Source organism: Pollachius pollachius, assembly GCF_949987615.1.
Source record: "Pollachius pollachius genome assembly, chromosome: 11".
Taxonomy (NCBI): Eukaryota; Metazoa; Chordata; class Actinopteri; order Gadiformes; family Gadidae; genus Pollachius; species Pollachius pollachius.
The window spans coordinates 12,099,584-12,113,725 of NC_136944.1; the positions used below are offsets into that span (position 1 = coordinate 12,099,584).

Sequence of the window (14,142 nt, forward strand, 5' to 3'; positions counted from 1 at the left end):
ATATTGCAATCGAAGTGCAGCACGCCTAGTCTATCGTTCACTGCCGGTCTATAGACATACAGACAATTCCATCATATTCTGGTATTTTTTTTATTTTATTGTGCACGGCTGGCAGTTTCTTTTTTGACAACTGCAGGGTGGACAATCTGGATCTTACTGATCTTAACTGTTGGCTTTAACTCCAACGCACCAGGTCAGCCTTGTCTGTACTATGCTTATCCTCACCTAACCTAAATTGGACACCTGCAGTGCTTTTCTGTTGTGCTTTTTCGACCTTTAGATTTCACAGTTCACGGTGTGGGGGCACAGATGGCCAGAAGCCGTGTTCCACGTTAGCGCGCGCATCACTTTGATGTGGATAACTGTGGCACGTGCTGTCCACCTTGCATGGAGAACAAACTGCACGCTCTTCATCAACAACGACTACGAAAGCTGTTTTACATTTCGCGCTTTTAAGGTTACGGTTTAACCGAAAAACACGGACTTAGCTGATTGACACATTTGTGGGATGACGGAAATAAACGAGATGGAGAATGACTCGCAACTCCAGCTCTATCCGAGCACTATACTATCCATTCAGCCGGTATCCACAAAGGTAGGCTACAACAAGTAACCTTACATTTTTGTGTTTGGTTTTTGTCCTTGGCTAGCTACATGAAATAAAAATGGTCTACATTTAATTCAAAATGGGTAAGCGTTTTTTAGGACATGCGTTAAACTTTGTGTTTATATAGTTCATTGATTATTAACAAATTAATTTTCTGTAAATGTATCATATTTCATAGATATAATTTATTTGAATTTAACTATGGAATTATATAGCCACACACAACATTTAAGTAACTCTTGAGAGCGTCGTGCGTCACTATAATTTTAAACACTCTTACGTCATATGATGTAATCTGCTCCGTCCATATATGTATCCATAATTTACACCGGATGTTCACCATCACACCCGGGCATTAACATATTCATTCACTTAAGCCTATTGACAATTCATTAGAACGGACGACAATGAGATACCTTAGCTGTGTTTGTGAACATACTTTTAAGAGCTCTCATTGAATTGACTATAGCTCAGCTTTTCAAACGGCTGTTCTCAAAGTGCCAATGCATTGGTTTTTTTTAATCAACCAAGTTTTAGTCTTACACTTTAAACACTTATGTTATTTTTTTAACATGTTTTATTACAACAACAAAAAATCAGTACAAAAATGGTGACTCCGTGTAGCACACCTATATTTTTATCTCTTAATAATAATAATAATATATTGTATTTGCATAGCGCTTTTCTCGCACTCAAAGCGCTTACACAGTTTTTACTTTTCAATCACAACCCAATGAGTGAGCTCATGCCTAGTAGATCAACCAACGATGTCACCGTAGATCAAAGACAACCCAATGCTCTGCCATCTCGATCTTCAATCTGTCCCTGTGTCCGCCCAGTTGACACTTGTTCTGCTGGTCCCATACCCAAAGGCTCAGAGCCTAATTTATTTGAAATGGTGACCTTTAACCTAAAGTTGAATCTTGATTGATTGATCCTTGTCATCCATTGCTAAGGGCACAGGTTAGGTTATACATCATTTGATGCTTCTATTTAAAACAATTATTATTTCAAGCAAAAAATAAAATATTTGTTAAACGGTTAATTCATGCCGAACCATAGTTCAAATCTATGGGTGGAATAATTTTTGTTTTGGGTTATTAATGGTCCAATACGATTGTTAGGACCCCAGGAGAACAGGTCTTATAATCCCAGGAAATGAAAAGGCCTAAGAGGGAATTCTCTTCTAATAAAGACTCACTCTTGTAATAAATTAGCTCATCTCTATTTTAAAACTACTAATCGGGACAGCATCTTCTTGAGATGCAAAAGAGATATGCTATAATTTACACCTGTCGTATCAGAGGTAATACAACTACCCCATGGCATTTTTATTTATGATTAGTGAAGGATGGCAGATACCAAGAGATTATCCGTGGATTGTTGCCTGTGGCAATACCCCTGTCGAGATTGATAGTGGCAATAATATGCAATTTTAAAAAAAGATGGAGAATTACAAGAAGGGCTTTAATATGTGATATGTGGCTTGTTTGTGGCCACGGTTGGCAAAAGTGTTATTGATGAGCAAATTAGATTGTTGAGAAGTGAGTACTTGCGCTGTTTTTATTTCCTAGTTGTAGGTTTGAAACAGCTCTCACTGAATTTGGTGCTTATCAGGACAGATAAACTTGTAGCACTATTTACTTACCAACATGAATCCAAAAATGACTTGTGTTGTGTTTTTTTAGAGGGTAGTACATTTTTACACAAACACCAACACAAATTAGGACATGGCATCACAAATCAAAGTGTGTGTGCACATAGAAGGCACCCATGCCTTCATCTTCAGGACAAATTAAGTGTGTGTGTTTTGTGGGTGGCGCATGTGCTTGTGCAAACAAAGAAATGTCATAGGGCAAGTGATGAGCACCTTGTGTGGATATGCCTCTCATGTGTAATATTCAAACTATGAATCTGCATTTCTCCAATGCCTATCAAGTAGCTTCAGCAGGAATGGATCTTTCAGATTCTGAAATTAATCTGTTGCAGCCATCATGTCCCCCTCATATTCAAAAAGGTGACTTTGTACATGTCACTCACTGAAGAACAAAAAGTTAGATAGAGATTGGCACATTGCGATACCCTTATTAATTATGACGAGAAGATGTGCCCTTATACTGATCAAATATGAGGTTTAAACTGTGAGAATATTGATACCATACTTAAATTGTTCACACTTCAATATAATGACCTTATTTGAAAACATTTCCGGATATTTATTTATTAATATCGTGTAGAATTCCCCATAATTATCATGATGAACACATTTTTTCATGTCGCCCAGCCCTTTGTTCAGGTAAACATGCTGAAGAAAGAAAATGGAATCAGGAACTGCTTGGTGACTTCCTCTGAAATAGATTACATAGGCCAAGGAGCTGTCCCTTCACAGTGCTACTGCTGAAGCCTGTTACGACTTTAGGGTCCCCATGCCTGGAGGTCTATGATTGGACGTTCTGTTTGAAATTATCTAGTGACTCATGGAACAGGCAGCCATACGGACCACATTAGTTTATAAATCAACATTATTATCCAAGAGACAAACTGGATGATAGTGTTACATTTAGATTATTACACCTCATTCCCCACACGTCTGCTGGTGACTGGTCTTCCCTTCACACTGAAATGTGTGTAGGGATTTGTACATTAAAACTGGAATCCACATGTTCCTTGAGAGAGGATGAATCTCCAGTGCATTTGACAAAGTACAGTTTTGTATTGCTACATTATTAAGAGGCAAGTCAGTGGTTTCTATGAGTCGGCTCATTCGACTACACTCACTAAAGGGACTTCACTCCGCTCCCAAACAGCTCTTTATGGTCAGAAGCATTGCCAATTGTTGAATTTTCCTTTAAAGTGTTATTGTACACATGCAGTTGTGTGCACTATGTATTTATAACATGTGCTTTGTACTTATGCGCGTGTCTTAAAGCTTCTTTATAAACATCCCAACGAACATGAATAAAGCTCATGTTGTATGTCTTGTTGCCGTGACAATGTATTTGCCAATGGTTGAGTGGATTGGCAGCTATAGAAAGGTTTAGAAGTGCCGTTCAATCTGTCAATGCTGATTGGCTCCTGTCGTTATGGGCGCACAGAACAGACCTGCTGCCGTGTGTCTCAGAGTGCCCTCGTCATCAGGGAAACCAGCTGAAGAAAGTGGAGAATTCAATGTCTCAGAAGTAAAATGACCAAGCATTGTGACACAATGCAAGCGCGCCCATCCAAAATGCTCAGTTGAACGTTGGTAAATGGACTGCATTTATACAGAGCTTTTCAGACAAGTGGTCCACTCAAAGCACAATTATTGGTAACCCTTTACATAAGGGTCCAATAATTAACAGTTAAATGGTCTGGTGGTCATTTACATTTTGTGTTTATGGTGTGTACAGTACTAATGTAAACATTATTTAACAATGTCAGTCAACCCAATTATTGGTTCAAATTCACCCATTAATTCAGAGACAGCACTTTGAGCCATGGAAGGCGACATCCAGGTTGTCTAGAGCGCTGAGGGTTAGGTGTGGGGGCCTGGGATCAAACCAGGAACCTTCTGGCTGCCCGCTCCACCTCCTTAGCCAAGAGGCAATTGCATTCATTGAATTTATTTTTCTCAGTTAAAAAAATAATAGAAAGGAATACTATATTATTTTTGTGGATGTAGGACGTTATATAATTCAATTATATTATGTGGCTGTCATTACATGTTATATCAAAGCCCAGAAAAAATAGTGACTCAACATTACCATACCCAGTTTTGTTTTAAAAAAATGAATTATGATTAAAAATTATACTTCAAATAATCAAAACATAAGGCTTGAAAACACAAAGGGAACGAACATATTTTTTGGTCATATTCATGAGCATATTGTGTAAAAACCGCATTCATGCTTAATAATGCATATTTTGATAGCATTCTGCGGTGATGAACAGACAAATCACGTACGATTTTTCAGTTGGTTTCTGCCTCCCTACACGCAAGCTTGTAAACAGACACACACACGTGCACACACACACACCACACGTATGCATGTACACACACACTGTAGTACAGAGGGGTGTTAACATGGCCTGTGATCATGCATTGTGCAGAGCGGACTGTCAGACGGACAGACAGATTGGATAGACACACACACACACACACACACACACACACACACACACACACACATGTCTGTGGCGTACCAATTATCTGTCCACCAGTCTGTCTTCTGTTGATGTATTCCTCCCACTAGGGACAGATTAACACACACACACACACACAAACACCTTCCCCCTATTGTCACCGCACATCATGTTAACAAATATCCAGCCCGTTAGGCCTAAACTAGCATCCTCGTCAGCAACGGGGGACGTGCAGCCTTATCGGATTAACATTGGGTGTATGTGGAACTGGCAGCGCTCCTCGAGGCTGATAGTTGTAAAGATGTGGTATTTTTGCTTCTTGATTGGCTTGCTTCTGACATGCTGCGTCCATCAGTAATACCGGTAGTTCAGTCGATGCAGCTAATAAGGCACAATCAAGGCTTGTCACGGCAGTAGACTCCACGGGGATAATGGCCTAGTGCCTACTATGCAATTTTGTGTGCCCGTAGTGTTACCAGAGGCTCGCATGCTTGTGTATTTGTCTGTGCGTATAAATGCAGGGTTGCCTGGAGATTGGCGCAGGTCAGTGCAGCAGCATAGCATGACGATGCTAGTGGCCAATAGTGCTTATTTTGTTGTGATACAATATCCCATGATTTACAATAGATTCATCGGGGCCTTGCACATGCCCCTTCACATTAAAAGCCCTGCTAATAAGAGGACGATGATGTTTAAACCGTCTTGCCCGCGTTTAATCACCAAGACGCCTCCAGCCAGCATCACCATGAAAATTCCATTCATATGCAGCTGTTAATGGTCTATATAGCCACGGGTGCTTTCAAAAGAGCAGGCTTATCGTCCCTGACTGGGGACTAACAAACGCGACCCCATTCTACGTAATTGCTAAGGAATTAAGGTTGAGCCTTGGCCCAAGGGGGTCCTGGTAGGTATCCTTTTATTGTGTTGTTTTCTGATAAGATATTATATTGTGTGTTTAATTTTGCTCCAACAGGTGTAACGATCACAGAACATTGTGTTGTTTATTGCTGCCGGTGATTCACTCGCATACACTTGTTGTTCTCTCTTTCAATTGTTCTCTATACTTTATTTCCTATGTGTGCCTGTATTCGTGTGTGTGCGTGTGTGCGCATGTGCGAGTGCGTGTGCAGCTCCAGAGACTGAAGCGCTCCTTGTCCTTCAAGACAATCATGCGCAGCAAGAGCGTGGAGAACTTCTTCCAGAGGTCAAACAGCGACGCCCGCCTGCCGCCGGACTTCATCACCGAAGCGCCGTCGCCTTCACCCTACTCCCCGGCTCCGCCGCAACGGCCTGCCTCCCCACTCGCCCACGACCGCTCGCCGTCCCTCTCACCATCGTTAAGCCCAAACCCCTCCCTCTGCTCCCACTCCCCCTCTCTCAGCCCGTCACTGTCTAGCGTGGCCAGGGCCCCGGGCCCACAGATAACCCACTCCTTCCAGGAGCATGTGTTTCGCAAGCCCACCAGCTGCCAGCACTGCAAGCAAATGATTGTGGGTAAGGCGTCCTACCGGGCCACGCCGGCGCCTGCTTCTTTCTTTTTATTCTGCCCAAGTGCTGCCCTGTCTGCTCAAATTAGTCACCGCAGATTTTGATTTTCTGTTTCTTTTTTTGGCTATTGTGATGTGGGGCTCCATTAATTGTTCCCTTTTCACTGTTATTAAGAGTGCTGGTGTTGAGATTACTAGTATTTGACTGTGTAAAGAGGGAGAGGAGCTTGGGAAGGGGTGTGAGAATGCTGTAGGCTATGGCAGAAGTTTGAATCCCTCTGTTAACTTTACTTCCAGGTCCAATGTCATTATTGCCTTTTAGACTCATTCACTTGAGAGTTTAAGGTGGCCTCGGTTAGTGAGAAAAGCACACCTCCCCCTCTTTGCATAAAAAAAAAGGCATTAATGTGCCATGTGATAGACTTCGCACACTCACACAGCCCTGTAACTCGTCGTTACAGAAGACAAGAAACGTTAGCACAACTTTTGCTGTGTTGCAGTGCAGTATGCACTGTATGTATGTGTGTCTGTGTGCAGGGGATCTTTGTTGAAATTTGTGGTTTGCATGAAGGTCATCGGAGCATCCTATAATACCCAATTTCTTCTTGTTTAATCTACTTCCGGTCATCGTGATTAATTACAGGTCCCATTGAATGATCTAGTTTTTAGTTTTGGTGCCTCTGCATGCACTGTGTTGTTTTATGGGCCTAGAAGGCAACAGTTGTTGCCTTCCCTTGCTTTGCTCCTTTCGTTCCTGTTCTTACCATCATCATCCTCGTCTTTGCCATGTTATAGTGGTGGTACATGGAACTGTCATGAAAACTGTTCATGTTCAGCCTGACAGCCATGAAAGCCTAATGAGATCACAGAACTGATCAGATTATGTTCTACTCCTAACAATGAACTACTCAGTATTATATCATTATAGTAATAATAATAATAATAGCACCTATTGTTGTAGAAGATAGATAGATAGATAGATAGATAGATAGATAGCAGAGATTTTGATGTGAACCTTTTTAAAGTCAGTCTATCACATCTAAATCATATTAGTGGCATTGATTATTACTTTCTGTGCGTTTCATGGTGCTTATCGTGGTGTTGTTCTCAATCCCTGTAAATATTTTCTGGGTGTGTGAATGTGTGTCAGCTGCTGTTAATTTCCTACGGTGCTGATAAAGCACCCACCAGCAGAAACATAAATCGGTGCCTATGGTACTTTACTTTAACGGACATAACTGTATAATTTGCCTTCAATATAGCCCAATATAGCCTTCAAAATCAACTAAATAAGTAATTTGAGCTGGATGACAATGAATCAATTCTGTGTCTGTGTGGTGCTATCCAGTGTGGACACCATTCCATGTCAATAATTCAGGGTATTTAAAAACTACAAACCAAGAAATGTATAAACAAAAGCATAGCTTTACCACTTAATGTGAACACACTGTTTTTCTAATCGTCCCAAAAAAATAAAATTGCAATATAATGTCCAAAATTTGGTTTTAATTTAATCGTCTCTGTGTGTTTAAACTGTGTGTGTGTGTGTTTTGTAAGCGGATACATTTATTATCAAGCTCTTGCTCACTGTGCCAAACATCACAAAAACTGGGACGGGACTTAACCACCAGCGGGAGAAGCCTGTCGATATCCGAGATCATTGTGGTTTATTGCACTTGTATGGCCTCGTGACTCACTCCGTGAGTCACATGGCCGTCCTGGGAACGGGGATGATCTCTCTCTCACCTCTGATCTCGCCCCCTTGTCTCTGTTGTTCATCAGGTAACTCCAAACAAGCCCTTCGCTGCAGGACCTGCAAGATTGCAGCTCACCTGTGGTGCACATCGGAATTATCTCAGCAGCTGTGTCATGGAAAGGTGCGTCTTTGGCCCACGCTTTGCACTATCACGATGCAACAAGACACATGGACCACGCTCAAAACCACATGCACTTTAACCATGCACTAGGACACATGCACCACGCTTGCAAAAATACTCCCTGCACTTACACACGTAAGACTCCACATGGCCAGGTGGGCAGGGGCTTACGTCCATTAAATGTTGTATTCAATGTTATTTATTATTTAAATGTTTTCTACCAATAAAAGGTGTTGCCTGTGAAATGATCAGCACATAGGTCCCCTTAGGGTCTTAGACATCTGAATCTGATGCAGAATGCATCACTTCAGTGTACCAGCCTTCTTACAGCTCACTTTCTAAGTGCTTTGTTCAGTAACCTTGAGGCGTGGGAGGTAAACAAAAGTTCCGGGAATGCAAAACATCTTAGGCAAAGATTAGAAAATATACTTTGGAGGATTTGATTTTGTTTGTTTCATGAGATTCATTTTAGCAGCAATATCAGATAAATAAACTACACAACGCTGCTTCTTTTATTTTAATATCTCCTTACAGCCAAGATAGAGATTGCTTATGATAAGGCTGGATGGTGCTGAGGTTTTTGATTACAGACAATGTCATAATTCACTTGAACCGGCCTGAAAGACCAGCTGTACATCAGAGACTCTGAAAGAGACCTCCTCATCATCATCATCATCATCATCATCATCATCATCATCATCATCATCATCATCATCACCATCATCATCAGCATCATCATCATCATCATCATCACTGTTGTATTCATGCTCAGGCTTGGCTGGACTGCCACATGAAACTTATTATGTAGAATGGATTCTGAAAGACTTAGTAATGTGTGAGGAAGTGCGAGGAAGATGATGTTTGTGTGTGTGTGTTCGATATTACTAATAGTCTCTAAAGGAACAGAAAAAGCAATCAAAATCATGGATCAACATCGTGTTGTTACCTCAACGCATTCCTTCAGGACCCATAGCTTAAACTCAAGTTGTAGCAAAGGAACAGTTATAAAAAAAATGTAAATTTGCTTAATTTCTTGTTAAAATTACAAGTGATTTACCCGTGCATTGGCGTACTTGCACAACAACATATACCGCCCCAAGCTTCTCATCAGGTTTATGGTTGACATGTGGCCATAAGCGTGAGGTATCCACGACCTGCAGATTGAGAGAGTCCTCTAATTACAGTTTCTCCTGGTGTCCATTAGTCTGGAGCGTTCAAGAGAAACTTCACATCGCCCATGCTCATCAACGACCAACTGGCTATCGTCAAGGAGGCCCAGCCCAGCCAAGGTAAGGCGGATAGACGTATGTGTATGTATGTGTTTGTCTGTAGGTGTGTGTCAATTGGACTAAATTATTCCAGAAATCAAAATGACCTTGTTTGTGCGGAAATTATGTTTCAATGTACAATGTGTGTTGTACTGTAATGCTTTGCATGTAGCATTGTTTGCGAATGTGTGTGTGTTTGTGCACATATGCGCATTAGTGTATATTGTATGTGTGTGGGCATGTATGTCTGTTCGTGTGTGTTTACGCTAACTTGTCACATTAAGCTGTGTCTGTCATTATCCTTGCGGGAAAAATAAATGGAGGTCCTTCAAATCTTTTTGCAGTCATTATGTGTCTCTCCTGTTTTAAGTCGGCCACTCTGGGTCTTTGGTGTAGGATCTAAATATAGCGGGTCCTGAGAGACAAGGAGAACAATAGTCACAGTGTACAGTGTTCAACTTCAACGCCTCTTGCACTTTTAGAAATGTGTGGGTTCACGTAATTAGTGTGTTTACAGTACGCAGGAAGGCTAGCCATCACTGTGTCTGTGTGTGTGCACGGATTTGCACGTGTGCCTGTGCCTGAATGTAATCTAAATAAGGCCATTGTGTGTCTGTGTGTTTGTGCCTTAAGTGCATGCATTTGTGTGGCCTGTGTGCATGTACAACCTGTGTGTGTGTGTGTGGGTGTGGGTGTGTGTGTGCGTGCATTTGCATGGCATGTGTGCGTGTGTAACCCAAATGAGTCTTTGTTTTCAGTTTGTTTTCAGTGTGTGTGTATGTGTGTGTGTCCTTGTGCACCCATTGCTATGTGGGTTTCTGTGTGCTTTCAGAGGCTGGGCGTGCACGTCTAGATCCTGTGTATGCCGCTTTACGCTACGGGACATCGCTGGCACAGATGAGCCGCCCAAGTTTTGGCAGCATGTCAGAGTCTCCCACCCGCAGCCTGGTATGATGTCAACGCCTCTTCTGGGCGGCGCCAGGGGGCTATGGGAACCTGTCAATTGGAAATCCCACACAGGGACGTCAATCGTAGAACCAGACTTGTGACTAAAGAGATGAGACAAAGCACCAATTTTTTCTCAGCAGTATTATTCCATGGTTACAGCATACCACTTGTCCTATTTCAGCACACATCTAAGTACACATCGTGCCAGCCGTTTCAGACTCAGCTGGCATTTGGAATCCTGTAGTGCAAATATAGTATTTGCAATCATGGAAAATATTGGACGGACAGGACAGGAGCCAAACGATATTATTTAGAGTCACAGCCACACTTACTAATGTTTACCGCCAGCTTCAGGCTCCTACCCACTAGGCTACAAACCACGATAATCAGTCTGCAGGGTCTGTCGGTAAGAGGGGGGGGCAGAGGAAGGGCAGCTGGGCGACCGGGCAGAAGTTGGCACTGATTGTCGTGTAGTGTGGGAGGTCTCAAGACACGAGCTGCCCCCCATAGAGTCGGGAGGGCAAAGGTTTTTTCTCAAACAGGTTTTGATATTATTATTGGACCCGACCCGTGTAGTGTTGGAGGGACTGAGACTGAAGACAGCGATTATGGTGGCAACAGCCATTGGGAATAAACAAGCGGCCCGTTACTCGGAACGGATGACTCAGTATCTGGATTCATGTGTTGACAATCAGATATAACCCCAGGCTTTTTTTCCTTTCAATTTGAAATGGCTTCAACTGCTGCTTAACTATTTACCAATGCAACCAACCCTATTGTCTAGCAAAAACACAGGCTTTCAACAGAATGAATGCACCGTTCATTAGAGATTTGTTAATGAATCCAGCAGCTATTACACAAAGACACCTTGCAGACCTCATACCTGATTATGGCTGATTATGGTTCAACTCTGACGCAACTGAAGGGGGTTTACGGCCCTATTACATCATTGCGGACCCTCCTTGCTTACACCACAAGTGCCTGACGTGCGCCTCCCAAAAATTGTAATCTTGCGTCGAGGCGACGCAGCATCAAGGGCTGTGATTGATCCGCTCACTAAAACCCAACGCAGAACCAAATCAGGTTCCCGACTGCGTTGAAATGTGTGCGTGGTCCTCACGTTGCGTCGACGTGGAACCATGCCACCAGGTGTTGGTGTGATTAGCTGGTATGAGCCGTTTGGCACAGGGAAGGAATGATTTTCATAGTGACATCACAAGTGGGCATGTCCACCTAGATGTACACTGACTAGATCAGTCTACCAGCATTACCCAGTGAACTGCAGCAAACGTCGCTCATCTATCTCTCATATATCTGTGTTGACACGCCCACTTGGGATGTCACTATGAAAATCATTCCTTCCCTGTGCCAAACGGCTTGTACCAACTAATCACACCCACACCTGGTGGCATGACATGAGCCCTTTAAGAGTGTAGACGTATTCCCGTGGGATTTGGCAAGTTTCCAGAGATGGAGCAGATAATCAGAGCGTAGAGTCTTCATGTGTGTACCCCCACATGTTCCCAGTCTCCTAGTGTGGTGGTGACCACTGTCCTAACGTCAAGCTAAGACTGATTGTCAAGACCAGTCATGTCGGAAACGGCCCTTACTTTCAAAGTCACATAGTGGGCAGCTGCCTTCACACACTCTCTATCTTTGTCTCTCACTCACTCTCTCTCTCTCAATCTCTCTCTCTTGCTTGCTCACTTGCTTGCTCACTAACTACCTTACTCACTCACTCTCCCACTCACTCACACACACCATACAGAAGAAGAGAAAAGCAATCCATTAGGGTATACTATAAATGCCATTGTTCTGTGCAGCGAAGAAGATGTACAGATTTGTAATCATATCCCTCCTGAATAATCAGAAGATAAATTACCTCCACTACACATACACAAAACCCCACAGAGTGATGTACCTCCCGTCTTTATTCTTCTTCAAGGGGGAAGGAGGAGGTGAGGAGAGGGAACAGAGACAGTACAGTATGGAGGAAGAACTGACTCAGGAGACCGGGGGTAAAATAAATGCTTTGTGTGTGTGTGTGTAAATGTTGTATCTGTATTTGATTAGTTGTGCTGCTGTGTACATTTGTACATGTATTTACCCATAATGCTTATTCTGCCTTTACCTGCATTAATATGTGTACATATTTATTGTGTGTTGGTGTGCTTGCAAATGTATAGGCATCTGTGTGTGTGCGTGCGCGTATGCAGGTGTGTGTGTGTGTGTGTGTGTGTGTGTGTGCAATCTTCGTTGCGTGTGCATGAGTAACGCGTGGCTATGGCACATAACGTGAAGACGCACAGCAATGCATGACAGGTTTTAACACCAATAGAAGAAGGGATCTTTCAGACTTTCAGAAAGTCAATCAAAGAAAGCATACTGTTGTCTCCGCGACCCCTGTCTGTCTTGCTCTCTTTCTCTCTCTCTAACTCTCTCTGTCTCTCTCTCCCTTTCTCTCTCTCTCTCTTTCTCTCTCTACACCCGCTAGACTCAGCTCTTCCTGATATCGACCCTGGGGAGGAGGAGATCATAGAGAGTGGACAAGCAGAAACACCAGCCGAAGATATCAGTGTAAAGGTAACACTCAACTACAACTAAAAGGTCTGACCCATAGAATGTAGAAAATATAGACTGTCCATGGCGTCACCCATTGGTTTACACATGAGGCCATCAATGTTGGTGGCCTCTGTTCTGCAGTAGAGAGCAGAACCGCCCCCTTTTTTAACCGCTCTGGTTCCGGAAGTAAATTCCATTTACGCTTCGTAAAATCGTTATATAAAGAGTTTTAAGCCAATTGTTTGTCGTGAACATAAAACATTTGATTTTGGGCAAAAAATAATTTGAAAAACTGAATAAAAGGCAAAAGTACAAGACTGTGTACAAGGAACTACCCATCCCATCAACCCTTGCAAACTTTTTCGCAATGGTTATATTGTGTCATATATTCTGTGTGTGTGTGTGTGTGTGTGTGTGTGTGTGTGTGTGTGTGTGTTTATATAGTGTTTCATGTAGTGTATAGGGTTATCATCCTTCTTCCTGATTGCAATCACCGCGTAATAATGTTACTCGTTTTAATACATGTGAATTCAGTCTTGTATTCTAGTTACGTATTCATTCAACATTATGTATTCCTAAATTGTATACTACACAAATGACAAAAAAGCCCTGCTAGTGCTATATCATATATTATTACTTTTATTTGATCATATATTGAATATTACCATATTTTTCCACATGCAGAGCCTCTACATTTCCTCTAAAGCTCTAACAACAACTCTCTAACTTTCCATTAATCGAAGGGAATTCATGGTTGCTGTGGTAAGCGTTCGAGTTCAGTTCAGCAGTCATCGACGACTTGACCTTCGTGGGTGTGGGTAAACGTTTACATGGTAACAGCAAGTTCCAACCATCAAAGACATCGTGTTAACTTTAGGAATACGGGTAGTGTAGTGGTTTCAAATGACGTCGCGATTAAATGTGTTTTTCTAAAAACTTGAAGTTCCCCTTATTTAACTTTTAGCTTCATATCATCATATATAGGAGCATATATCATCATTCACAATATAACGGCACGTGGTAAGTGTTATTTGGATGGTTTCGACATTATGGCTTTTAATCAAAACCTCTATGGAGAAAATGAAAGGGCTTTTTACTTCCGGACCATACTGCTCTATTGTGAGAATAGAGATCTAACCAAACTCACTTTTTTTTATCTGCTTTGTATTACGACGGATAAACCCAAAATGTTGCCCATTGCCTTAGAATGGTGGCGTGTATTAGCATCCAACCACATGCATCACCTATAAGACGGGAGAGGAACACAATGT

General features: G+C 42.2%; 1 protein-coding gene across 1 annotated transcript in view; it reads left to right on the forward strand.

Moving 5' to 3' along the window:
* Positions 1-508: 508 nt before the first annotated feature.
* Positions 509-14,142, forward strand: part of LOC307083272 (SH3 and cysteine-rich domain-containing protein 2-like) — a gene marked incomplete at both ends in the record, with an annotated part of 18,445 nt that continues 4,811 nt past the window's right edge. Inside the window, 7 exons of the mRNA XM_079747104.1 lie at positions 509-595; positions 5,860-6,223; positions 7,999-8,093; positions 9,298-9,382; positions 10,194-10,309; positions 12,255-12,327; positions 12,804-12,892. Coding sequence (XP_079603230.1) covers positions 509-595; positions 5,860-6,223; positions 7,999-8,093; positions 9,298-9,382; positions 10,194-10,309; positions 12,255-12,327; positions 12,804-12,892 — 909 coding nt within the window. The remainder of the gene's footprint in view (positions 596-5,859; positions 6,224-7,998; positions 8,094-9,297; positions 9,383-10,193; positions 10,310-12,254; positions 12,328-12,803; positions 12,893-14,142) is intronic.